The sequence below is a fragment of the Malurus melanocephalus genome, unplaced genomic scaffold (assembly GCF_030028575.1).
Source record: "Malurus melanocephalus ecotype Western Australia unplaced genomic scaffold, MMel_1.1 scaffold_292, whole genome shotgun sequence".
Lineage (NCBI taxonomy): Eukaryota > Metazoa > Chordata > Aves > Passeriformes > Maluridae > Malurus > Malurus melanocephalus.
In genome coordinates, this window is record NW_026623524.1 from 736,811 (window position 1) to 764,615 (window position 27,805).

At 34.9% G+C, this 27,805-nt stretch overlaps 1 protein-coding gene across 7 annotated transcripts in view; it reads left to right on the top strand.

Annotated features, from left to right (window-relative positions):
• Positions 1 to 27,152, top strand: part of POSTN (periostin) — a 31,058-nt gene extending 3,906 nt beyond the window's left edge. Inside the window, exons 3-24 of one of the 7 annotated variants that reach the window (XM_057376821.1) lie at positions 1,723 to 1,787; positions 3,016 to 3,173; positions 3,595 to 3,759; positions 4,561 to 4,707; positions 5,644 to 5,785; positions 6,385 to 6,597; positions 6,761 to 6,895; positions 8,295 to 8,443; positions 8,915 to 9,051; positions 9,821 to 9,951; positions 11,475 to 11,605; positions 11,773 to 11,875; positions 12,247 to 12,314; positions 12,870 to 12,915; positions 15,038 to 15,085; positions 18,220 to 18,315; positions 18,921 to 19,010; positions 20,569 to 20,646; positions 21,067 to 21,147; positions 23,249 to 23,335; positions 25,371 to 25,412; positions 25,927 to 27,152. In XM_057376821.1, the coding sequence (XP_057232804.1) occupies positions 1,723 to 1,787; positions 3,016 to 3,173; positions 3,595 to 3,759; positions 4,561 to 4,707; positions 5,644 to 5,785; positions 6,385 to 6,597; positions 6,761 to 6,895; positions 8,295 to 8,443; positions 8,915 to 9,051; positions 9,821 to 9,951; positions 11,475 to 11,605; positions 11,773 to 11,875; positions 12,247 to 12,314; positions 12,870 to 12,915; positions 15,038 to 15,085; positions 18,220 to 18,315; positions 18,921 to 19,010; positions 20,569 to 20,646; positions 21,067 to 21,147; positions 23,249 to 23,335; positions 25,371 to 25,412; positions 25,927 to 25,967 (2,353 nt within the window). In that variant the 3' untranslated portion in view covers positions 25,968 to 27,152. The remainder of the gene's footprint in view (positions 1 to 1,722; positions 1,788 to 3,015; positions 3,174 to 3,594; positions 3,760 to 4,560; positions 4,708 to 5,643; positions 5,786 to 6,384; positions 6,598 to 6,760; positions 6,896 to 8,294; positions 8,444 to 8,914; positions 9,052 to 9,820; positions 9,952 to 11,474; positions 11,606 to 11,772; positions 11,876 to 12,246; positions 12,315 to 12,869; positions 12,916 to 15,037; positions 15,086 to 18,219; positions 18,316 to 18,920; positions 19,011 to 20,568; positions 20,647 to 21,066; positions 21,148 to 23,248; positions 23,336 to 25,370; positions 25,413 to 25,926) is intronic. The other 6 variants (XM_057376824.1, XM_057376822.1, XM_057376823.1 and 3 more) reach the window with 6 other exon arrangements.
• The last annotated feature ends 653 nt before the right edge of the window (positions 27,153 to 27,805 follow it).

A 27,805-nucleotide genomic window follows, 5' to 3' on the forward strand; every position in this document is an offset into this window, starting at 1 on the left:
CAGATTATTATGTTTTTATTATTAGCTTCTGGCAAGAATATAAGAAGGACTAAGAGCATAAGGTTTATTATTAGTTAATCTGTAGCTTAAATTGTATGCTRTTTATGCATTCCCAAAATAATAGCCATTCAGTGAATTGCTTTAAAGAAAGATGTACTAAAAAAAAACTATAGGAATACTTTCAATATATGGCTTCTCAGTTGAAAATATGCACATGGCAGAAGGGTGAATGTCATGTATGTTACATGCATATGGGGGAATGGAGAAGACATATTTTCAGAACATGACAAAATAAAAAATTGTGCTATAAAAAAAAATCTTTAATCTTCACCACCTCTATCAGATTGCTCTCTTTTATGGAATGATAATCCTCACTTTTATGCTTTTWATTATTATTTTTCTTCCAGTTGATTTTAAAATCTCTTGAAGTAGTTTGGACATTGGAGATATTTAGTCCAACTTTTTATCTGAAYAAGCTGCTCATTTTAATGTGGTGTGGCTAACTTTTTGTCAGCTTTAGATTATGAGAAATGAGAGAAGTGTACTCAGCTGTCACAAAAGATTCTGGAAATKAACAGCTGTACTGTAGTGGCTAAAGACCCACTAAAAACCTTCAAAGAATTAGTGTTCAGAACTTTTGAACTGCCAGCAACAGCCACACCTATAAAAACAAATCTATTATGTAAAACASTGATGTCATTATAGTGTACCATATACTGTGCAGTGTGCCATAATTTGAAATATCTAAAGTCTAATGTACTAAATTTCTTCCAGTAGCCAAAATTACCTCAGTGAATTTGCATTTTCCTGTAAGAGGGGAGAATCTTTCAAACAGGTCTATGGTAGAACTTTTATTTCTAGTAGTTAAGAGGACATTATATCTTATAAGAAACGCAGTGTTAATACTACTACATTATAAAATTAACATTCAGCCCTGGTTTGCTGTTATGTGTACCTGAAGTGTATTTAAGAATGAGAGTATTTTATTGATRTAATTATACAACATTTCCTGGTAACATTCCCCTGATAATGCTCAAGTCTCTGTATGCTGTTATGAAATCCTTTTTTGGCTTTGGTTTTGATTTGTTGTATTCTGGTTTTCATCCTCACTACATTTACCAGTGAACTTTCCCCTTGTGTCCAYCCATCCAGTCTTTAGTGGCTTCCTTCTTAATTAACAGTTTCATGTCTGTTCTTAATTAGTTCTCTCCCTCATTCTTGAGCTTCTTCGAATTTTTCCTCGAAAAACAAAGGCTCTCTTATCCCATTTGTTTATCACCATACAATGCACAGGACCTCCTCCTAAATACCTGYTAATTCCTACAACCAGTATGTAGGAGACCTCATGTAGTTCTGTCACTTTAATTTCTAWTAAATTCATTTAAATCTGTCTTCTTTTGCTTTACAACTCTTCTTTCAGAATTTTATTTTAATGCTGTCACTTTTTCTCCCCCATCTTTCTTCAATATCATTTAATTTGTTCGACACAGAACAGATAAAATAATGTTCTTTAACTGCCATTCTGGTCACATCATCTTTTAGTAAAATATGACCAATTATTAATCAATACAAAAAAGGCTGAAAGACAAAAAAAAGGATGAATATCTGGAGTGTATGTACTTAGCAATGAAAAATTGATATTGAAAATAAAATTAGACAGCTAAAATTAGTATACATTTCTCCTGTATATTATTTAACTGTGTTTTTGTCTATATCCTACAGAACAGTCTTATATGAGTGCTGTCCTGGCTATATGAAGATGGATGGCACAAGAGGATGTCCTGCAGGTACAACTTGTGTTCCTATGGATAAATCACATATGGAAAGAATTCCATTAATAGCAGAGTTTCAAAGGAGGTCAACATGACAAATGATGGTCTCTTTTTAAGAACCACTGCCTAAGAATGCATAGCTTCATATGCATACAGCAAACACAGTTAATATCAGACAGCACTGAATTTGATCCTAGAGTTTAAGTTGAATTTCTCAGCTCTTTCCAAATGCTTGTTTGGTGAGAATTGAAATCAGTTCCCAGAGCTGCTAAAGAAGTTTTATTCCCATGAAATCAAAGACTAGTCTAAAGCTCACCAGTGAGGTCACAAAACCAGAACATGAGATCATATCTAAATTCTGTATTTTCCTTTTTTTGAAAAAACTTGAATCTTATTTACTTGAAGAGTCTTATAGCTTCTATCAAAGAAAGAGTAAAAATGAATACAGGAATTCTTCATCTCTCCAATTTAGGCTGTTCTGCTTTGTGTAAATAAAATTAATTGCAGCAGGAAAGAGTAGTATGAGCAGGAATACATTTCATAGTTTTTGATCCTTATWTCTGAAATAATCCTTTTACATTCAATAATGCAGACTTCGTTTTGTTTAGATGAATTAATCTCACTTCAGATGTTTCAGATTAGCATGAGGTCAGTCACACTGTAGAATTGCCTGGTCCTCTYCATGACCATGAAAAGATACAAGAACCATTAGATTACATGCAAATGCCTCACTTCTAGATGCCTAAAATTAGGAAAGATGAATGTTGTCCTCACGTAGCCATGTTTTAGCTTTGAGACTATGACCATTCTTACTCTCTGCGTGAATCAGTAAAGGCACAAACCAGACACTGGAAGAAGAGCAAGAGGGCTCACAAAAAGAATTGTGGGCCCTCGTGACCAAATAAGACCCACTCCACTGAAATTTTTATGATTATATATGGATAGACTCCTATTTCATGTGGGATTTCAAAATACAACAGCTCTTCTAAAGGAAACTTTACAATATCCAGTATTGTTTGATCTAATCTTTCATTAAGAAAAACATAAAAATCAATAGCAAGCAGATGTGTTTAGATGATTTTTGAGTATGTTGACAATGGAATTTTAAATCTAAATAKGTTGTTTAATACTGACTTAAACAGTTTCAGAACTATTATGCATCCAAAAGACACAAAGTWAATTTGATTGTGACCAACTGGAGGACTAAAGAGTTTACAGTATTCTTTTCTCATGTTTCTTTTAGTTGCTCCTATTGATCATGTGTACGGTACACTTGGAATTGTGGGAGCCACCTCTACTCAGCGGTACTCTGACATATCAAAGCTGAGAGAAGAGATTGAGGGGAGAGGATCATTCACWTTCTTTGCACCAAGCAATGAAGCCTGGGACCAATTAGATTCAGTAAGCATGTGTAAAGAAACTGTAATTGTTTCCTATCTAAGCACTTGCAGGACACATATTTGTATTGTTAAYTATATTAACATAGTTTTGGGGAAACTTCTAGGAATTCCAGCAGCTGCATGACATATGGCTGTACAYTGTCAGTGATTCAGGTGTCCTTTTAGTAATGATTTCATTTAARTAAACACTGAATTGAAGGTCCTCCAATTATTTGCTTGTGACAAAGCCTYGTCTTCCATTTGTGAGCAAATCAGACTTAAAGAACATTTAAGTAGATCCAGATTTATAGGCATCAAAGTTATTTTCCCTAATACATGTTGAATGTGTTCAAACAATGCATTAAGGTAACACAATACATACATCTTTCTGAGTGGAAGAATGTTTCGGACCTTCCAATTAATTAGATTCCTTTCTTCTTCAGGAAATTCACAGGAATTTGGTTGACAATGTAAATATTGAACTGTATAATGCTCTTCACCACCACATGTTAAACAAGCGCATGCTGACGAAAGATCTTAAGAATGGCATGACCCTGGTGTCTATGTATAATGGCCAAAAATTGCTTATTAACCATTATCCTAATGGGGTAAGTCTATTCTCTTCCCCCCCCCCCCAATATATTTATTCAGTTATAACCTTTCTTTCCTTATGTAACTAAGAAAACRTGTTATCAAAAGTTTGATATCTACCAAGTCAGTTGCCACTGACAAAAATAAATAATCTCTTGAAGAACTTTTGACTGCTGTGTAGACTAATCACTAAGAAAGAATGAGTCAACRTTGTGCTATTTGCTGTTTAGAAATCAAAATTCAAATGAAAATGAAGTTTCTYCATAAAAGACAAAGTCTCATGTGGTCAAAATACAAGATCATAATAAATTTGACAGCAAATAATAAATAAATCAGATCTTTTATTTTACWTTGAGTGCATGGTAGGGGCATTTAAGATTGTAGGAGATCCATTATATGGCTAGAAAAAAAGGTAACTTTTATAAATACTGGAAACCACCCAGTTAAGTCACTCATCTTTATTGTCTTAAAGGCATCAGAATGTTTACAATGTTTTTCTACAGATTGTATTGCTAAAAAAAAAATATACAATCACCATTTAGCCACAATGAAAAAAAAAAATCAGAATAATTGCAATAAGAAATTAAACATGAATATGAAATCAATGTAACCTCATTAAATCTGCTGCTGTCTTTCCAGAAGCTTAGTCAAACTTTCAAATCTTACRAGGCTTTACTTCAAATTTAAAGAAAACTATTGAAATAACAACAGTCAACACGCAATGTACAGGACATACACTGCCAGTCAGTAAGGATCAGGCTCCAAGTTTATAATCACATTAATTCTTATTTTTCTACTACTTGATTCTTCAAATATAGGTTGTTACTGTTAACTGTGCCAGGATTATCCATGGGAACCAGATTGCTACCAATGGTGTTGTCCATGTTGTTGATCGTGTCCTGACTGCTGTTGGAAATACCATTCAAGATTTCATTGAAACTGAGGACGATCTTTCATCGCTTAGAGTAAGTGGACAAAACAAAAAATGYTTCTCTGTTTATTTAAGGAGGGCTTTTAATCCCTTTTCTATTTGTTTATGATATCTAGAAGTAAGAAGGGTTAAYTCAGTAAAGAGAGAAATAAATTAAATTAAGAGCTCCAGCTAATATTGCAAATATGGCTATATATAAAGTATATTTGGCATAAGGAGTATTAGTCTGGTTTTTGTGGATCAAATAGACCACATCGGTAGGACAGAATGTGTCCCTGCACATAAAAAGTGTCTTCTCTAAAAGCACCGAGCAAACAAAACATATGAGCAWGAAGTTACAGTGTCTGGTGCTAGATGAGTAAGAACAGTTTGAAAATGGGTGATAGAAGATGGTAAAAATACTAAATAAATTTCAGAACCTGACTCCTAGCAAGTTTTAGAGCACCAGTAAATGCACATAAGAAGGATTTTTCTTTCTCATATAAAGGAAGTATGATTAGAAACTGTCCAAGTTTCTAGTTTTTCCATTTTCTGGAAAATGTCTGCATAGTGTAATGTGATTTCATGCTGTATATTTTAAAAAATACGCCATTAGTTTGCACATAACTGTTGTCCTTTTCCATCCTCCATCTCCTCAATAAATACAGAAAGGTATTTTAAATACAGAGGAATAAAGATGGAGAGGATCTTCCAAGTGTCTCAAATTCAGTTCATGACAGTTACAGGCTACCACAACATTGAATCTCTTGAAAGAACTTAATACAAAACCCAATCATTTCTAGTGTTCAAYTGAAAAAGAAACATCCTCTGTTGATTAATTTTTTCATCTTTCTCTAGCATTCGTGATCTTACAACACTATGATCTCAGTCTAGCATTAAAGTACCTGCAGACATGAGGGGAAACTGGAGASATAACGTATTTTGGTAATATTTCAAATAATCAGCATTAAAAGAAGCAAATATTTTTTAGGCTGCTGCCATTACATCAGATGTCATGGATATTCTTGGAAGACCTGGTCATTACACACTCTTTGCTCCTACTAATGAAGCTTTTGAGAGACTTCCAAGGGGAGTTTTAGAAAGAATTATGGGTGACAAGGTGGCTTCTGAAGGTATTTAAACATTTTTACAAATGAGAAATATGGATGAGTGGATCAGAAGGTAGAAATTACACAATAGCTCTGGAATTAAGCACCTCTACTTTCATGTGTGTAGGAGGAGTTATTTCTTTTGTCTCTAACTTTTCCACTTGCCTAAGGACAGGAAGTCACTGAAAATATAGTCTCGAAAACTGTTTAAAGGAAACTATGATTATATAGGCAAATTGACTTTCTAGCAGTTCAGCTGCATAGATCWGATAGAAATTTCTGYTTCTAGAAATTCAGAGCTCTCTGAATAGGGGATTCTCTGTTACCTTTGCATAGCCCATGGAGCTTTGTACTCATAGGTCTTTTTAGAGCATATTAAATGCAGTCACCAGTGTATTGTAGCATAACAAATATAGTTTTCATAATACAAGGAATACAAAATATTTTTGACCATAAATGTCATTTAGAGGCCTACAGTATCACTATATTTAAATAAAGTATCTAAGCTAGAATACTATTTAAAAGTGTAGCTCTAATAATTAATCCCACACCTAAATGTGAGTTATACATATCTGAATATGTGTCCAAACACATCTATGAAATTCCTGCTCTTTTCTCTGCAGCTCTGGTGAAGTTCCATATATTAAATACTCTCCAGTGCTCTGAAGCCATCACAGGTGGAGCTGTCTATGAAACCTTGGAAGGAAACACTCTTGAAGTTGGTTGTGATGGTGAAAGTCTGACGGTGAATGGAGTGAAAATGGTGAAACACAAAGATATTGTGACGAGCAATGGCGTTATCCACCTCATTGATCAAGTTCTAATTCCTGATTCTGGTCAGTGATGTGTATGAAAAACTTGTTGCCTTGAAGATATATTTTCTATAATCTTACCCAGATTTCATCAGATATATATTTCTGGATAAGCATGGAGAATCCAAATCAGGATTAGGAAGATATTGTGTTTTAAAATACCTTTTTCTTAATTCTTTATTTGCAGCCAAACAAGTCACTGAACTTGGGGGTGCCCAGCAGACTACTTTTACAGACCTGGTGGCACAGTTGGGTCTGGCACCTTCTCTAAGACCAGAAGGCCAATACACTCTCCTGGCACCTGTGAATGGTGCTTTCTCAGGTTAGTAGCCCTAAAAGATTGTCAAAATAAATAAGAATATGTATGCTACCCTGACAGTTTTCCAAACAACCCCCAGYACTTGTTCTAAGTCTCACTGAAAGAGCAGCATCAACTAGTAGAAACACTTCATCCTTTCAAGTTACATACCATGTAGAAAGACAAAACAAGCYCAACCAACAGACTGCACAGCTTGTTTTCAGTTATATCATTYGCTAATGGAAATGGCATCACTAAAATAAGATGCAAAATAGACACAGAAAGATTGTGGGCATGCATTACTTCCATTAGATTCAAAACTTATTTATTCTCCAGAAATGTATGCAGTGATTTAATTCCAGCCAACAACTAAGTACCACAYATCCATTTGATCACTCCCCTCTTCCCCCATGGTAGGATGGGGAGGAGAACCAGGGGGAAAAAAACAGTGAGAAAACATCATAGGTTTGGTTAAGAACAATTTGGTAAGTGTAACAAAGTAATATAATCATATTAATAATACTAATGTTGCTAATAGCAATAATAATAATAATAATAATAATAATAATAATAATAATAATAATAATAATAATAATAATAATAATAAATATACTTAAATATAAGACAAACAGGTGATGCACAATACAATTGCCTGCCACTCACTGAGTGATGCCAAGACACTGACTGGCATGTCCTGGCCAGTTTCCCTCAGTTTACTTACTGGGCACATCTCTTTGGCCAGTTTGGATCACCTGTTTTGGCCACASTCYCTCCCAGCCTCTCATGCACCTGCCCAGACCATGAGCCAGGGAGATGTCCTTGGCTAAGGGTGAGAACCATTTAGCAACAACCAAAACCTCAGTGTGTTGCCACATTATGGTCATACTGAACCCCAAACACAACACTAGGATCTCCTAGGAAAAGAATTGACTCTATCCAAGCCAAACCCAGGAAATGCAAGTATTTTCGAGTACATTAAAGCAGAGAAACTGGTACAAATATACCATAAAACAGGTGCTTGTATATTTGCAGAGGTGACCTCATAGACATCTTGCCTTYCCCCAAAGAACTAGAGTGTTGTCTCACTATTGCAGAATCAAATTTGGGTAGGTTTTAAGGTGCACATGCAGAAAGGAATAGGAACTATAGCAGTAATTCAGAAGATGGAGCAAGCCCACATATCAACCATCAGACATATTATTTATATAATTAATCATGACTAAGTCAAAAGTTCTTGACTGAATTTGAGGAATGGTTATATGCAGGAACTACATAACGATTTACTTTCTGTAKACAGACCTGTCCATGACTAAACTCAAGCATTTCAAAGAAAAATTCTATATTTCCAGAGTCTTTTAACTTTTCTTTGAATGAAAATTCACTATACAGATTACTATGTATTAATATCTAAATGGCTTTGTAGATGACACCTTAAGGCTGGATCAACGTCTTCTTAAAACAATCCTGCAGAATCACATTATAAAAGTGAAAGTTGGGCTCAAYGAATTGTACAATGGACAAGAACTGGAAACAATTGGAGGAAAACTACTTAGAGTCTTCGTRTACCGCACAGTAAGTGAACAAGATTTTCTAACTATGCATCCAACTGTGGAAATGGCGAGTCCACAAAAGGCAGAGCTGAATGAAAACCCTAACATTTACCATCATAACTATCTAGCAAAAAAAATCCTTAAGCTTTAAAGATAGCAAAAAAGAAAWTCTGATCTTTAGCCATCCAAACTTTATTTGTGTGAAAAACTCTTTGAGAAAACGGAACAGGATTTCAAATAATGCACTCAATGTATTACAAATTTTTAAAGTTCATTTTTAGAACTAATGAAGAACATTCTCAGAGGGAAACAAAAAAAAAATCAAGCTTGAAACAATTTGCACCATGTTGTTTAACACTAGATTTTACTCCTTTTGCTTTCTCAATCAATGTCAAAGTTCCTGGCAAGAAATCATGATTTGACTGTAGAAAATACATGTGATCATTATTTTTAATGTCGTGTAAATAGCTACACTTGCTTCTCTTTCAATAAGGCCGTATGTATTGAAAATTCATGCATGGTCAGAGGAAGCAGAGAAGGAAGAAATGGTTTTATTCACGTCTTCAGACAGATCATCAATCCAGCAGAAAAGACATTACATGAAATGCTGAGAAATGATAAGCGTTTCAGGTGAGTAGCAGTTTTGACAGCACCGAGATTTTCCTGCAGAAGGTGAGTGTATATACAGCAGAGCTGGTCTGAGAAAAAGTTTTGCACTGTGAATATGTGAGTTGTTGGGGTTTGGAGAGCAGGGAGGGCATGGCAAACTTTATTACCTACACAAACAAAAGTAAAAAAGGAAAAAAATGTGGGGGAAGAAAAGGTGTTCTCCAGCTATATGCTGAAGAAGCTTCTATACTCCACCTAGAATGATTTTTTATGGCATGAAGGAGTCAGTAGGACACTAGAATTAGAGGAGTAGAGGACAAAAAAAATTGGATGATACATCCAGAGCTATAAATGCAGTGGACTCTGCAGCTTTAATTAATGAGCAGGATYGCATATCTTTTCAGTACTTATTTCTGTCCCATTCCTGGAAGTATCTCAATACTCATAGAGCAAGAACTATCTTTTGCATCCTCTCTTCCTCTGTTTTATCTGCAGCRGTTTTTATTTGATGAATCCTGTTCTGATCCAGGCTGCCAATTTCTTTTTTTTTCAAATAACTTTTAATTTGCTACTTTTAAGACTGTTTTGGTTTTGGGGGGGTTTTTTGGCTCATTTTTCACCTCCACTATCTTTATCAYAATTTTTTCTGGGAAACAGGAAAGTGCTTTAAAAAGGAGGTACTATCAGAAAAAAAAAAAWWAAKWAAARRRGGAACTGAGTACCTGTACCCAGTTCTAGTTACCACATTTCAACAAAACGTATTTGTGGTTTGTCTGTTTGTTGCAAACAGCATTTTCCTCAGCCTGGTGAAAGCTGCAGATTTGGATGATGTTCTGTCACGGCCTGGACAGTGGACTTTGTTTGTCCCAACTGATGATGCCTTTAAAGGTTTGACTGATGATGACAAGGACATCCTGATAAGTAAGTACCAAAAGAAAACTGGAATTATAAGCAAAGGTAAAATTGATTGGAAAGGAGACGAATGCATTTCTTACACAAAAGCTGTCTGCTGAAGCAGTTTATCTTGTGCATAGAGCAGATYATAGGTATTCCTTAATTTATTTCCTTTTCAGGGATAGGCAAAACAGCTTTTTGGGAAAAAGCATCCAGCCCAATTTTTAAATTTCACTTTTTAATATCTTATTCCATGGTGTTACTACCTTCCATTATTTTTGTTTTCAGTTCAAAACTTGAAGTTGTCTAAGGCCAATTCTAGTTTAGATTATTCCTGTAGTTAACAATACAATTTTATTTGCCCTTCTGCTTTTCAAGGGACTCTATTGACTATTTTTCTAATCATTGTGGCTCAGTTGCTAAATGCTTTCCTTGGCCCTCATAATCTTTTTTTTGCAGCAGAATGTCTATTTTGTGTCAACTTGCTTTCTAGAATTCTGCCTTTGTTTTCTTTTAAGATATCATGCTGCTTTCTCCATAAAGATTGAACTTTATATAATTCTTTTAATAAATATAAACAAATACTTTGTCTGTAAAAAAGTTGCAACTCAAAGATTATTTTAACCAATAGCCATAGCAGCATAGAACAGAGATCATCTGATTGTGAAAAAAACTTTGGAGCAGTCATTGTTTAGGSTTTGTATGTTACTTCATTCTATCCATGAATGGTCCAGTCAAAACACCAGTGCTAATTTTRCCGGGAACAAAAACAAGTCGTAATTGCATTTCAGTAGTAAAGTAAATTGCAGTGATCATAACAAAACACAGGGGGAAGAAAAGGAAAATGTTCACTGATCAGAACAAAACACAGGAAAAAAAGATGACCAGACAGGATTTCCATTGCAGTTTTATCATGGCTTATACCCCTAACAACATCCAATATCAGTGTGGAATGCTACTATTAAACTCATAATGGTCAATATCCCATGTAATGGCAAACAGATGTGTTTTAAAACTGTTCTGCTTGGTACCCTGTCTCCTGAGGATAGTATGGGTTTTTCTGCAGCCCATCGTATGACTCTCAAACTCCACGGACCCAGAGAACCAGAGAACCTGTCAGGATATTAACTTGAGCTAGAGGATACATTTCTTTTTTAAGACAGTATTGAAAATGTTGGATTTTTTTTTTCTTTTTATCCTTTGAAAGGGATAAAAAAGTTTTCCCCTTTCCTGACTTCTCCAAGCTGCATCTGTCCTCCATAAGAACTGACAAACCCAGCATCTCTAATTGCTCCATTGACCTATTTTATGTTCTTTTGTATAAGATTTCTCACAGGATCTTTGTGATTATGTTCTGAGTAMCTTTTTGTCATATAGTTGTGTTTTTCCCTTGGTCATCATTTTAACAAATTCAAATTGTTTGTGCTCATGTTATTTTCATACGTATTATGTTTCATTCTAGTTCAAGTCTGTGTGAATCCTTAGAATTCCCAMAAAGAACTATCCCCTACCATTCAATTTTTATTCCATTTTTTTTTCTTTTTACATAGGAGACAAAAATGCTCTCAGGAATATTCTTCTTTACCACTTGACACAAGGAGTTTTCATTGGTAGTGGCTTTGAGCCTGGTGTAACAAATATTCTTAAAACCATCCAAGGAGGGAAACTCTACTTGAAAACAGTTAAGTATGGAAAAAGTCTCCCTGTTACGGCCTTGCAACAGAGATTTGATATCCCATGTCTATCCACATTAYGGAATGACATGAATTTCTCCAAATGCTATAACAGGGCTTGGGGTTGTTTTTCAATGTCCTCGATAACTTGGGTTCTCCTTTGATCCTTTACCAGGTGAATGATACTCTTCTGGTTAATGAACTGAAATCAAGAGAATCTGATCTCATGGCAACAAATGGTGTCATTCACGTCATTGACAAACTCCTATATCCAGCAGGTGAGTATTATTTCATGAAACTTCTATATGCTTTTAAATCTGTTTACATGCTATGTAATTGTAATAACTTTAAAAAGTTCATTAATTTAAAGATACAATTCCTGTGTGGAATATGAAACAGAGAATTTACCTCACTGCTCATTTTGTGGAAGAACCTCGCTTGAAACTTCGGCAATATTTTGAMATTTTATGGAAGTATGTGAAACACAAGACAAGCCATAGACTTTTTTTTTCTTTTGATACAGAATAATATATATCGAGTACATGCTTGTATGAGTGTTTGAGAATGATTTCATCTCCTGATCACTAYAAATGAAAGTAAAATGCACGCAGTTGTATATTTCCTCTCACACGCCTGCTTCTTTTGTCAGAACTGCCTGTTGGAAATGATCAGCTGCTCGCAATACTGAAGAAGTTGATTAAGTACATTCAGATTAAGGTACTCTTTCAGTAATTATTGCTCTGTCTTTCTGGCAGGRTCTGTGAAACTGAGTACATTATAAGTCATAAGTGATTCTCTGGTCCTTTCTTCTTTCAGCAGGCAACACATTCAGTAGCTTCCAGTTCCCTAAATATAAGCATGAATGATACCTCAAGTGTATGTTTTTCAATGCCAAAGAACTGTAGAATATTTGCATTTGGATAATGTCACTGTGAACTGGCACAAATCTGTTCTTTGATTCGCTTTATCACTCTTAGAAAAGAAATCACTTATTTGAAAAAAATTTTGASTAAAAATATTGACTAAATTCTTATGCCATTAAAGTCCTCAGCATCAAAAGACTGTGAGGACAAGTAGGCATCCTTATCTATCTCACCTATCCTCTTAATATTACATTCTCCCTCAACAATGAATGAGACAACCTAGACAAATAGCATCACCTAACTTTTAGGTCAAGATAGGAGTGAATCCTACCCACACCTATTTAGGAAACTACAAGGCAAGTGCTACTTCTTTTTAGTTTTTTAATAAATTGCTTTTGTGTTTTTATAGTTTGTTCGTGACAGTACCTTCAAAGAGATTCCACTGACATTTTACAGTAAGTTCATTTTCAGTACTTCCAGATGGGTTTGAGATTGCTTTTTAAGTGTTGCCAGTTTCAAATTGGAATTGCACATCTTTTTCAATAAAGAAGAAAGCAATTTCTGGGAAAGTAAGATGTGCCAATGAAAAAAAAAGGAAGAGAAAGACTCAAAGTAGAATGTTTCTGGCTGCTGTGCTACTGTATTTTTCCCTTTCCAGATGTGTGACTGGAAAATAACCCTGAAGCAAGCTGTTCCAACTCTTAGGGTAGGCAAGATACATATGGAGAAGATTGTTTTTCAGTGTTTAGCCACGGTTCAGTGCTTGGTGCACAACAGAGTTGTGCTGCTTCTCTCTCAAAGATGTAACATTGTACTGCACTCACTCTGCAAGATGAAGTATTGACTGTGCATTGAGACATTTTCTTTTTCATAAAACACTAGAAGGCCAGAGTGTACCTCTTCTGCCATATGTGCAAATATGAGGCTTGTATGGAAGACAGATGTTCCAAGTATTTTCTCTTTAGGGAGTAAATTTAAAAAAATAAAAAAAAAAAGGACCCCTTTTAGCTCTCTTGCAGCCTTTCTCAGGGTTTGCCTTTAGTTTCTGAATACAAAGTATGTGTTGAAAAACTTGCCAGAAGACAAAAATCCTGCTGTAACTTTGTGCGGCAGTATGAATTTAGACAAATGGTTATATTCCTATGAAGTTCTATCCACATTTCACAGTAGAAATGGGAACTGTCACGTCAGACTTTTGAAAATTGGGAATAGACATACCAAAATTATAAAAACCCTTGGAACACAGGAGAAATCCACTTTGATGACAAGCTGAACATGAGCCAGCAGTGCCCTTGGAGCCAGGAGGGACAACCCTGTCCTGGGGGGCACCAGGCACAGCATCACAGCCGGGCAAGGGAGGGGATTGTCCCGCTCTGCTCTGACCTGGGGCAGCCTCACCTYGAGTGCTGGGGGCAGTTTTGGGTGCCAGTTTGGGGCCCAGTGTCCAGAGGAGAGTCCAAGATGGTGAAAGGTCTTGACATGAAGACTTATGAGGAGCTGGTGGTGCTACTTGGCTGGTTCCTTTTGGATAAGAGAAGGCTGAGGAGTGATCCTGTCATTGCTGAGCAGTGATCCCGTCACAGCCCRTGCCTTCCCCAAGGAGGGCAGTGAGGGGGATGTTCTGGTCTCCTTATGGTGACCAATGACAGGACATGAGGAAATGGAATGAAGGTGTTTTGGGGAAAATTCAGACTGGACAATAGGAAAAGGTTCTTCACCCATAGAGTGGTCAGTCAGGAACAGGAACAAGCTTCTCAGGAAAATGATCACAGCATTAAGCCTGACAGAGTTCAAGAAGCTTCTGGACAACTCTCTTGGTCATATGGCTTAGTTCTTAGGTAATCCTTTGAGGAGAAGGAATTTGGACTTGATGATCCCTGTGTGTCTCTTCCAACTCAAAATATTCTGATTCTACCTGTCACGGCCAGTGAGAGTAGCACAAGGAGCAATGCCTGTAAAAATGAAATGAGAGGTCAATGTGGACATCAAGAAAGCTGTAGCTGTAGATTCACCTGAATGCAGGACTGGGAAGCCTGGAACCTCTTCCACTGAGGGCTTCCCACCAGTGAATGGAATTGAATAGTCAAATAACTGTCAGAGGTATTCAGTGAATACTTGAGTCTGTCCTAGGTGTCGAGGGACAAACCTGATCTCCCAGGRGCATATTCCCTGTGATGCTCTATCCATAATTCTGAATACTTGCTTTCCTGTGTTTGGCAGATGAGATCCCTAAAAAAGTGTAATACTCAGATATAAGGAATGTCAGGGAATTGTGCAGATCTTCAGATCTTTGTGTGGGTAACTGTACAAGCCTTCACCATCATGTACCATACATCATGGGTTTCACGAGGCACACACAATTCACAAGGTAAATAGCACACCAGCAGATTCTGTCTGCAGGTGACCTGAGTCTGTCACCACTTCATAACCAGAACCATAATTCATGCCTTAGATCCTTTTGAGTCATTTATCCACCCWTTAATATCTATGATTTTATCCACATCCTTGCGAGCAGACCAAATCTAACTGATCATTGCCACAAAGAAATTGTAAGAATGGACTGTACTGTTTTTTCAGAAATTAACATAATTGAAAGCAACGTCCAGCCTATCATCACAAAGGAAGGTAAATGAGGCCTGTGGTATATATATATTTCTGCATATGTTCGTTTGCATATTCAGAATATATATAGGATATATTTCTTTAATGGTATGAATTTCATACCTAGAAACTCCAGGATGATAAGTACTTTGCTGGAAAAGCAAAGATACAAATATTGACATTAGAACTGACTGAAATATTTTGTGTGAAGAGTTTATCACAGTTGTTCCCAAATGAGGTTTTTTTTTCCTTTTACTATAGGCATTTAAAAATAATTTAAATAATCTTTTATCAGACCATTTATTTTATTACCTTTCTTTTCAATTAAGGCATTACCTTTTTTTAAAAAAAAAAAACTAAAACCTGTATTTTAAAACCTGAAATAGATACGTTTCTTATACTTTGAAGAAAAAATATTGGTACATTTTTCTATAATTTTCAATCAGTTCTAACTATCAATATATGTTGGATGTCTGAAAATCATATCTAGTCAATCTTTGGGTTTTTTTTTATTTCTTGAGACAGAACCATGGCTTAAAGATTTAAGCATGGCTTAAATGTGGTGGGATTGAAGAGAACAAAATATGGGTCTGGGACTGTTAAAATCACTTGTGATTTGTAACTTAACTAAAGCTGATAAGATCCAGCTTTCCATTGAAATAAGAATGCTGAAAAGGAATCTGAGCTCAGCTGAGAAAGGCAGTTAAAAATGTGAGGCAAAGAATTTCATCCAGACTGCTTGAACATTGTTTCTGGGAGGATTTCCTTCCAGAAGTGATAAATGCTAATGTTTTCAGGAGCTTGTCTGTACTTCATCCCATTTAGGATTAGAGGCTGTTTAACATACATGCTAACCTTTGTTGCCTCGTCCATCATTAATCAGATCCACAGTGCAATATAAATGGATAGATTATTTCATATGGTAATTCATCCAAGATACTTTAGGAATCTTCCTATGATGAGGGTGAATCACTCTCTTTAAGTACCCTTGTTCTCTGTTAAACCCAGAGACAGAGCATATATTTTAGGTGATTTATTGGCTGTCTAGAAGTTGAAAGTTAACTCAAACAAAATTGTCTTTTAAAGAAAAATTAAATGTCTGAACATTTGTATAGAAAAATGTAGAACTAAATTTTATTCACCAAATAGAGAAAAAATAACCTTAGAAGTCACTGAGTATTGAAAGATTACTTTTTCCATTTCCAGTACTATATCTCTGCTTTGGGACACATTCCAGGCAGTGATCTCTGGCCAGTGCAGCCTTTCTGCTGATGATTGATTCAGATATAGAACAAATAAAGCCAATTCTGAGAAAATTCCCTTCTGAGCTTTCACAGTAACATCAGTGAGTGGCAGATCCCATCAGAACCACATAAATCCACAACAGCCTGTAGATAAAAGTTAGATAATAAAATGCTAAATTTTGAATTAGGAAGTTCAACCAGATCATGATGGAAAGGAAATTTCCATTTAAAAAACTCTATATATCTCCTCAGCAAGTTTAGAAGGGGATGTGTACCTTCTCCTGTCTCAATGTTTTCTACTTGTACTGTGTTTCCATTCTTCATACATAGACATGCATGGGATCTAAAAGATTAAGCAGATGTAAAGAGTTAAATCTGACTGAAACCCAAATCTTAATGGATTAAATATTCAAAGGATTGGTCCTAGACCAGGCATAATGGCTGGCTATGGCTTCACCTTGTTCTTTATATACATATGCTGCATCAATTACATGAAAAGGTACAGCTATTTAGAAATGTTAAAGTAAAAACAAATTATAAACATTCATGAATATACCTTTAGCATTATTTGATTTATATTCATCACTTGTGACAACGTTAATTGGTGTTTAATGGATTCTCAACATGGAAAGAAATTCCTCTAAGTTTAAAACAGAAACAAAGGAAGGAGTCTTCTAAGACTTTCTTTAAAATATTTTTGAATATTTTTCATCCAGATGTGTTAGAAAATAAAATAAGTAATTACTTGTTCAGCTGTTTTGAACACAGAGTAGATGAATAGAGGTCGATAATACCAGGGAATCTTTATGATCTGCAGCAAACAAAAGCATTATTTACCTCTAAATTGTAATTTATGCTACTGCAAAAGAAGAAAAAAAGGGCATTTTTGGGTTTTATATTTAATTTAGCCTAAATTGACTGTTTTCAGCAATTAGCATGATGCACACATATTTAAAAGCTGGTTTTAAATCCTCCTCAATAATTACAAAAACAGAAAAAATCAACGCAAAATCAACAAAAATTAATATAAATATATTTAAGGGATTTTTTTTATGGAAAGTAAGAAAGATGGACTGTGCTAAGTTTCTATCTCTCAGCAAGGAATAAAGGAAGTTTGTTTTAGAGCAGCCTAAGTAGGAGTACCCATAGCACTCCTTACAGAAGAACCACATTATTACTGCTAATTGATGATATGATCTCAATTTATCTAGTATCTCCTCCTTCAGCCTGTAGAGATACATGTGGATTAGTGTAATCAAGATGACCTCACTCACGGTAATGACATCCATCAATGCTGATAAATATCCTTACAGCTGCTCCAGAGCTTTGCTTTGTTTCAAAAGAAGTTGCGTAACCACTTGCCAAGACTTAAATACAAAGAAAAAGAAAGCCACATAAAAAACTCAAAGCAAAAAATGAAAGAAACTCCAAAGCAAAAAATAAAAGAAGGATCAAGAACAAATAATAAAAACAATTTTTAAAAAATGTACAACTCTCACTATGTAGATTGCATGCTGATCACTAGTGGAGCAATGGCAATAGGATGCCAGCAAAGCTGTGGAGTACGTTTCTTACCAATATATATATAGAGAAGGACTTTCTTTCCACTGTTCAGGATCTAGTTTGTTGCCTGAAACTTGTCAACAAATGTTAAAAATACTATATACACAAAATTAAAGAAAATTAAATAAATTATGAAAAGTATACAATAAGATCTATATTTAAGATCAAGTACAAGATTATACAGTGTTGTCACAAATGACCCCTCAGATTTAAACAGCCTTGTATTACAATCATCTGGTTTATTTAGGGTAGGGGGAGAAAATGCAAGCTCCATCTGACCCCCATGCAGAACTATGAATGTTTTATGACTATTGCTATTTGTAATGTGTTGTTTTTTTTCCCATGTCACAGACCCATCTATCACACAGCTCACTAAGTTAATTGAAGGGGAACCTGAGTTCAAAATAGTCAGGGAAGGGGAGACAATAACTAAAGTGATCCATGGAGGTTGGTATGCTTTCAGCAACTCAATTTGTATTAGTTAAAATTTGAAGCATTCYCCACTCCCCATCAGTTTCAACTTTATCAAGGTGATTCATGTGATGTTTGTCAGACAGCTGTTAGGTTTTCACAAGAACTTTGTGAAGTGCTGTATTTTTATTCATCATTTCTTTTTCAATTTGCATTCATTTCCAAAAATTGTGGGTTTTTGCCTAGCTGTGTTCCATAGTTACAGTCAAGACAATTTTAGAAATCCTCTGCATACTGACATATMTCTCAGTTAAAAATTATTTGCTCATTACTGTCCTGCAATCAAAAATGTAATATGTGATTCTGTGATTAAAAGGCAATTTTGTCAGAAAGAGAGGTAAACATTGCCTTCTCTTTCCTGATAGCAYTGAGATGTTCACATCTAGGATGRTTTTAAAGGAAAATCACATGTGATCATCCTAAATTTTGAGTAGAATTAGTTCCTGGTCTGTGAACATTTTTATGTTTCTCAAAATATGCTATGGTATTTCCTTGTGTGCTTCAGTCAGTTTCCACATCTCAAAAGGGGCACTTGAAAGTTCATCACTTGATTAATATCTTCAATTTAAAAATCGTTGTAGAACCAATTATTAAAACATACACCAAAATCATTGATGGACGACCTGTGGAAGTGACAGAGAAAAAAGTAACAGAAGAAAGAATTATTCAAGGTAAATTAAGCTGAGATATTCATTCTTAGTAAAGTCCACCTTTACATACAAAAGTAACACATCTTAAGTTCTGTCCTAGTGCCTAAACTGCATTTCCATGGCAGATTAATTTTCCTTAATGTTTCCCAGCCTCTGTGTGGCTGAAAACCTGTCCATGTGTCCTACACACACATACAGAAATGGCAACTACATTTTAATAGCATGAAAAACTATGAAAATTTGTGGTTTTTTTTTTTTTTTTAGTTTTTATTTTCATGTATTTACTAACTGTCTGCTTTTGCAAACCTTTTGTTACCATTTCACAATAAGACTGCTTTCATTGCATTTTTCTACTCTGTCTTGCTTTAGATGGAAAACATTTTTCCTGAACTTTGGGATTATATATCTCCAAGTAGTTTCATTTAACTAAATATAGGTATTTAATGGGTGAATGCCRCTTTTACATGTCATCCCAGGCTCTCTTGAAAACATTTCAGTAAAAGTTTTTTATTTCTCTGTAAGGCAGGGACTTGATCTGACATCCACAAATTGAACACTTAGATATAGCTAATGTGAGATAAAATTAATGTTCATGTGCATCTCTTGATTTTCTCACACAATAACTCCCAAGTTCTTTGGCCAATTTCAGTTGTATTTGACCTATTATGAAGATATTTCTTTAAACATCCTAAAAATTGGTAAGTGGAGCAAAGTGTATTTAARCATAGTACGTGATATATGTAGTTCCCTATTGACACTTTTTGACCACCTTGATTAGATATCAGTGTGAATTCTGCCATTAATATTCTGTCTGCAGAGWCTTTATAAGGAAAAGACATTGCTAGAACAAGATATTGACTTAGCTGTAGGTCTTAAAATTCATTTTCTTTAGAAAACATTGACATTCAGCTGAAGTAATTTGAGCAAGACAGAAATAAAGAACCATGCTTAAGTTATCATCATGCAACTTTTTACTACAGTGGAGATAACAAAAGGCATTTGTGGTTTCTGGATAAACCTGGGACTATTTCCCRACAAAAAATTTCAGGGAAGAGGACTAAAATATAATTTTGTAATTCTCGAATTCAAGTTTCACTAATATCCCACATGAAATGGTGAATATCGTGTAAAAKGCCAGCATTTCAGACGTGATATCTCCTTATTTCCAATCTGTAGAAACCTGCAAGCAATCTCAAATGGTAAGCTTTTGAATCATTCAAGCAGTAATAAAAGCAACAATGTCTATTTGCAACAGCCAATTCAGATTAATCATGGACTTCAGAAATATCCGATCTATGACTTAACACTACAAAGTAAAAATTGTCTTTGCCTAAGGATGTAAACATGTAGTTTCTCTAATTATGCTAAATTTGCCTAATTGCTTTCATAGATAGTGGTAACTACTGCTTTTAATTATCTTTCAGTTTAATTTGGGAAATGGCAAAAAATAAAGTTATCATTTAAGCATATGACAGCATGTTAACCATGGAATCACCATATGTACTCAACAGGAAAAAATAATTTAAAGGACAACGCTGTTATATCTGATGAAAATCACTATCTTATAAATTGTTTCCAGGTCCTGAAATTAAATATACCAGAATTACTGCAGGGGCTTCAGACAATGAAGAGAAGTTAAAGAAAATCCTTGAAGAAGGTTAGTATCCTCATTTTCTTTCCTTTCTTTAATACATATGTATCACTTCATATACAGCTTCAGTAATTACAGAATGAATATTTCATATTTTAAAAAATGGTGCTTATACTGCAAAATCTTAACCAGAGATTAAACCTCATAAATGTCCAAATGTAACATTCTGGTTTGAGTCCTTGATCCTTACATTTCAGTCATCTTTAGAGCTGAGGCTGCCTGGGTCTAATATATAGTATGCTATGTTTGTCATTAAATAAGATGTTTCCAGTGTTTATGTGCAATTTGATATCATTACAGATGATTTTTTTTTTTTTTTAATTCAGAACGATGCTATGACAGGATTAATTCAGTAATAAGCTCTTGTGGGATTGTCAAATGTTTTCTGTAAATCAATTTTTTTTGCCATAACCTGTATCCTATCAGAGGTTACCAAGGTGACCAAATTTATTGAAGGTGATGGTCATTTACTGGAAGATGAAGAAATCAAAAGACTTCTGCAGGGAGGTAATTCAGTGTATTATAACTAACCTTTTTGCAACAGGTTATGACAACTGAAACCCCTCTCAGATATRTTGAACTCAACATTTTAAAGACTGACATAATAGAAGTGGAATTTTAATGSAAAGAAAAGTAAAACACTGTATATSMAGTGAAATGGAAATAAGTATCAGTCTGAGTAATCAATTCTTTAATAACATTGATCACAGAAAAAAAGAATTATTTGGGTTTTTTCAGTCTTTAAAAAGTTATCTAATTAAAACTCAGGGGAGCAATGAAGATTTATTCCACTTTTTTTTTCAGTAAATTCAAATCTGTGAAAAACACGAAATGGAATGTATTGAACCAGGCCAAATTCATCTTATTTATCAGTTCTTCAGAAATGAATGTTCATTGCCCTCAAGTTAATAATTAAAGGCATGTTTAACACCCTTCTTTARATGCTTACAGGTTATGGATATCAAGACATTAACTTTAATTGTCTTCAAATACAGCGTTCCCAGGAATGGTTTCCTTTCCTTCTTGCTCTCTCCATTCTAACAGTTTTGGCAGTATATAACCAGTAGATGTAGAAAACTAGTAAAAGAACTTCTGCTTATGAAATTAATCTTTATGTATGAATTTAGAATATTCTCTGCTTCATGTAGATTAGAAAAACTATCTATAATAGCAATGGGGAATAAAAAAAGAATTTAAGTGATGTGCTTTTTGTAACCTGAGTCAGAAGCTGAAAAATGTGGATGGATGTTTCTCTTGACATAATTAACTGAATTAATTTAATTTTATGTTCACTTTTTGTAAGTTACAGAGTTGCATACCCATAAAGTCTCACAGCCACATTTAGTTCACGGAACTAAATCTTGCAGTTTTTAAAAAGCATTATTCTGTGGATGTGAATTAGGCTTCAGTCAAGTAAAAAATTYCCTGGTGGCTGAACAGATGAACAGCTTTCCATTGAACTGAAACATGCTGGTCAAGAACACAGCTAGTCTTAGAGAAAAGCCAAGATATGGTTACAACTCCTGTTGACTGTAATTCTCTGTTCTGTTTTAAATATCTAAATCTTAGTTTTACAGACCTAAGCCAGAATTCACCTATAATTTTGGAGGGAAGTAGAAACTTTCATGGGTTTTTCATTTTATTCTAAATGTCACAGCTATGTGAAAGGATTTGCTCTCTGCAGCTGCCTATTTCAGGATTAAATATTTAAAAGAAAAGCTGGAAGTTAAAAAATTACAGCAAGAAAATTCCTCCACGTAATGCACTATATGCTACTAGTTTAAACCAGGCAACAGTGAGCARAATCAAATTCTATGTGTCAAACTGTTCAAAATTGACAGGTCTGATGCCAGAATCTACTATTTATAACTATACTTGAAATGATTCATATTACAGAAATTTACCATTAAATACACATAATCTGTAGAGATATATTTTATAGAGAGTATATAGGTGTATGGAAAAGAGATAAATAGTCAGAAATTTGAAAAAGACAAGGTMATCTCTTGAATTCTTGCTATTTTTCCTTGCTATTATATGGTAGCTTGCATAAGCATCTCGCTTTATAGAATGGACCAAATAGGCAGATTTTTCTTTTGTTTTAATTTGATTTTTCTCTATCTTTTCCATCATTTATCCAGTTAGCTACCCTTGGCTGCCATGATAATACCTTACTATAAATTTAGCCAATAAAAGCAGATACACATGCTACTTTAGGGTTGTTGACAACGATGGTGATAATGCTTTATGGCCCTCTTGTCTACATAAAATGATGTTTTAATGAAAACTTCCTAACAATTTAAATTTGAATACAGTCACAAATTTATTAAGACTGTCTAAATAAAGAAATTATTTCATATGGGCTTTAATTCTGCTTATAAAATATCCAGCACTGCTTAAAACAATTAGCAGTCTTTGCTGAAACAAAACTTTTAACCGAGATTGCAATGAATAACTCGTCCCTAGAAATAACATGTCTTATGGCATAAATAGCATGGTAGCCTGCTACCCCTATACCCCAAAATGGCATTGTTTCCACTGAAGGCTCMTTGCACATGGAAGAATGCTGTACCAGATTTAACTCATTTGTTTTTGATGCTTATCATAGCTGGAACTGAGTACACCAAGGTTACTAAAGTAATTGAGGGAGAGCCACAGATTATCGAGAGAGAAATCAAGAAAGTCCATCTGGAAGGTTAGTTTGTCTAAAAATCCAGTATCACTAAGACCTSCTTTGTCTAAAGTGATCATTCCAGGTGAGGTTTTATAGTATCTATTCATAAAAATTGCTGGGTCTGAAGCCAGCATTTTTGCAAAAAGAGTTTTGTAATTGTTTTGGAAAAGAATTCCTTCACTGGCAGTGCAGAGAAAAAGGTTGAGGCTTATCTTGTGGCAAAAAAATAACTAAAAGGTTTGGAAAGCATAGTAGACAAGAGGAAATGCCTAACCACATTTAGGTAAAACATTTGAAGCAATATGCACTGTAAAGGATTAACTTTTCTTTAAGCAGCACCTACAGAAGAAGACCACGTGAGTTGCTTTTAACTTGAGTTATTTCWTGTCAGTGTAAATGTGATCTGTGAYTGTGAGGGTTTCTCAGTGTTGGAAGGAGTGGGTGGGGTGCAGGGAGTATAACCTGGGGTTGAGTAAATATCTCACAGGGTCTTGGAATTTCTCTACCTTTGTCCTGCTGTTAAATGAGGAAAGCTCTTGGATTTGGAAAACCAGAATGGAATCAAGGTCCAAAAGGACCTAAATGCAATTCAACCTGCCCTTATTCTAGCAATTTGTTCTTCAAGTTTAACAATCATTTTTTAATGATCTTCCTTCAAATTTAAGAACTAACTTGCTTAGGGTTTCTTTTGTATTTATGTCTTTTTCTAATTCTAATTCTAATTCTAATTCTAATAATGCAGAATAAGTAATTCAATAAGCCTTTGAGATAAATATATATATAAAAAATTTGTGGCATTTGGAGAATAAAATAAAGAGAATTAAATAATTCTACCCTTTTCATTTTGAAATCTATGCCAAATACTTAAGGTTTATACATAGTGTTTGTACAGCTTCAGTGCTGAGTAGTACCAGGCTGGGGAGTCTCCTATTGCCTGAAAATGACAGACAGGTGTGATCTTCAAACATGAGGCTGATCTGAAAGCATAGTTGTACTGACAGCACATCAGTATGGAAAGCATACTTTGGATGGACCATATTCTGTCCTCGTCAGGACAGTGCAGAGCTCAAAATTTCCTGCCATGGTGGTGCAGATACCTGGTGCTCAGCCTCAGCTGGAATGAGGTCAAGCCTGTATCTCARGGCTCTGCATTTTTATGCCTGGTACCTCAGGATGAAAAGCAAACTGGCTGCAGCTTGATAAGTGAATTCATAAGTACTTTGTGGTTGTAAAAAAGGAAAAATTACTGCAGCAGCATTACTGCAATGGTAACAGAAGAATTATTTCTTATGTTTGTGAAGTGTGTTTCCTCTCAGTGRGGAGACATCTGGTTTAAAAAAATTCAAGTTTTGATGAGAAAAAGGAAAAGGTACCCATAGTATCACTAAGTGAAAAAAATGGATGTATCAGCTAATCAGGGTGGCACCTATTCAGTAGCCCTTGCTCTGCTCCACCCTTTAAAGCAGAAGCCTGAGAAAATTAAGCGAACTCTGAATGTGGAATCATACTGTGGACTCACAATGCACAAACCAAGCCCCAAGCAAAACTGGAAATGTGGCTGAAGTGTTTCAAGCACATTGCTGATAAATAATTCCTGAAGAAATGTCAGTGCAACAGACCCRGAGATCCTCTGCCAAAAGCTGAGACTGAGTCCTGTGCCTTAACCTGAGCTTGTACCTAACTGGCAGTGCCACATGGTGTTTGAGGAATGAAGAGCATRGACAAAATGCCCTGACACCTGCCTACATCATGCAACTATCTGTAGAAAATCAGGGCACACAATGTATTAATTCATATGCTTAAAATGCAAAAATATTTTTGAAATATTAYTAAGATTTAATGGATGACTGCACATGAGAGAAGTGTAAGAATTGTACTATAAGCATTCATATTTCAGGTGACCAAGCTAACATGCTACTGGAACAAAATTCTTAATTTACTGAAAAATTTAAAGAACAAAAATCAAAGGTCAGCAGTGAGTTTCCAGTATTTCAAATCAGTTTTAATTCAAAGGCTTCAGCAAATAACTTCTGATTGCAACATTTCTGTTTTCTAGGAGCACCTGCACGGAAAGCACAATCAACCAGGAGGACACAAGGTAAAAGCAAAACATATATTTAAATATTATAGCATTTAACAAATATTATTCTCTGTTATGTTAAAAGGCAGATGGGGGGAAGCTCTTTCCTTTTCAAAAGGAAAAAGTTGTAGTTCCACTTTAGAAAAAAATTTAACAAAATCTGGAATTGCTATTTTTCTTTTTCTTGGTATTTAAAACATCTTTAATTTTGTGCTTTAGTCAACGAATGTTTCAGATGAGAATAAAATAATCAAAGTGAAATCTRACTCTGGAGTCTTAACAATGGCAAAATGGCACTCTGGGATTCCCTACCATAGGATTTATAACTCCCTGATTCTGTGTGATTTTGATTAAAGAAGAAGCTGAGAGATCAGTTTAATTTCACTGCTGCCAGCACAAGAGAGAAWTGTTCAGCCCAAGGCTTCATCTTTCCTTTTCATATGTCTGTTTCACAAGTAAATACAGTAYACCATGTTATTATGTTATAAATAATTATAGATAATAATTGAAGTCCTTGTTCCATATTTTGCAGGGGGAGCAGCAAGGAGGAGGACAAGACTAGATCATTCTTAAAAGCTTGCCAAGAGAGAATTCACAGAAATTAAAATGAACAACATGGTCTTTGGGAGGAAGAGGAATTGGTTTTGGGGTGTTTTTAAGAAAACATTAGAAAATGGCATTGTTTTGATAACATTATGTAAACTGAACCATGAATCCACAAAAAGATGTGAAGCTGCAGATACTCTCTGCCAGCACRGTGCTCACCAGGAGCAGTCCATTGGAGGTGCTTTTACTGCTCTTGATAGYGGGCACTACAGGGAGGGATCCTGGAAGCCCAACAACTCCTGTAGATCCAGAATTCCTTCTTATGTTGGCTAGTAAGTGTTTGCAGGATTGGATTAAAAATGAGCAGGGAACAGTACAGAGTGTATTTTTATATTATTATTATTTCCACTAAATAAGAAATATAAATGAAATTAGATAATTTCTAGGAAAAAAAAAAATAATCACCTCAGGTGAATTTTATAGTAATCTAAAGAAATATGAGATGTTAACATAGCACTTTTGGTTCAGTAGTGTATGCTTTTTGTACATCAAAATTCATCATGTCTTTAAAGTCATAATGACACCAGTAATGTTACCTTTTCTAAACAAACAAATATGCCTTATATTAAACGTATCCTTTTTTTTTGTCCTGCATTGCCTATCCAAATACCTTCTAGTAACTTGGCTAATGGAAGCTCTTCAAAAAAGGAAAAAAAGCAAATGTTATGAGCTTCTTGCAATGTATTTGAGATCATGTTGATTTTATTTATAAGAAAAATCCATTCCCATTAAAGGAATCCTATACCAATGCATATACTGAAATTYTTATGTGTTTTCCCACATTTCCTTACACATGTCTTTGGATTATTAAAGSGGAATATAAAAGAGATAAATAAAATGCATGCAACAGTTAACTCAGCATGAAAAAAGGTCTTACACAAAAGAGGCCAGKTCTGAAAGCTTTTGTATCAAAACATGCTTCACTAATATGTGGTACTAATGGGGAGTTTTCTGTAAATTATGTCAGTTTTATAACTCTAGTTTTGTACTCATAAATGTTGTCTGCCTTTATTTAAAAAAGGTGAAAGACAATTATTCAAGGAGTAGAAAAAACATGTTCAAGGTATCTTAATTTTGCAGACCAAAGTTTCAGAGGCGTTGTCTAATGTGCTTYTTTACTTCTGTTTTGAAACAAATACTCAATAAAGAGTTTGGCTGAACTGTGCTTGTTTTCATTTGTAAATATTTTTTTAACAGTAAATTCTAAATATTCTGAAGATTTTTGCTCTAACTTATAATTACAAAATACTCTTTTGCAGAAGSAAACTGATGCTTCCCTTTCTTAGCACATGCTAATGGGCTTAAACTGCAACACTGTCCTTAAATAATTAAAATCCTTCCCTAATTCCATGATGACATACCCTGAACACTGGTCCTAGAACAGTGCAGCTGTCTGAGCACTGGATTGATAAATTGTGCAGCGTCACTGGGCCATCAGATTTGTCACTAAGGAAACCTCATATCTACTGTGATACTGCTTTAAKGGAAGGACAGCTTTTAACCCTGGCAAGGGCTAGATGGCTTTTAGGTCAGCATGAGAGCTCCAGAAGGTGAACTGAAGGCATCAGTTTTCCCTGGGTTATTTGATTGTCATTAAATCATTTGGTTTAAACTTCTTTCTTGACTACTGTGCTACCATCAGTCAAGTAAGATTCCAAAGGACAGAAATTATGTTAGGGGAAGAATGTGTCATTGTGCTCTGCTCAAAAAAGAGTAGGAAATAAGGAAGGAAGTGGAAWCTCAATGACAGATAACGTATGGACAGAAAATGAGAAGAAAGTAGAGGGTAGCAAGAAAATTTATTA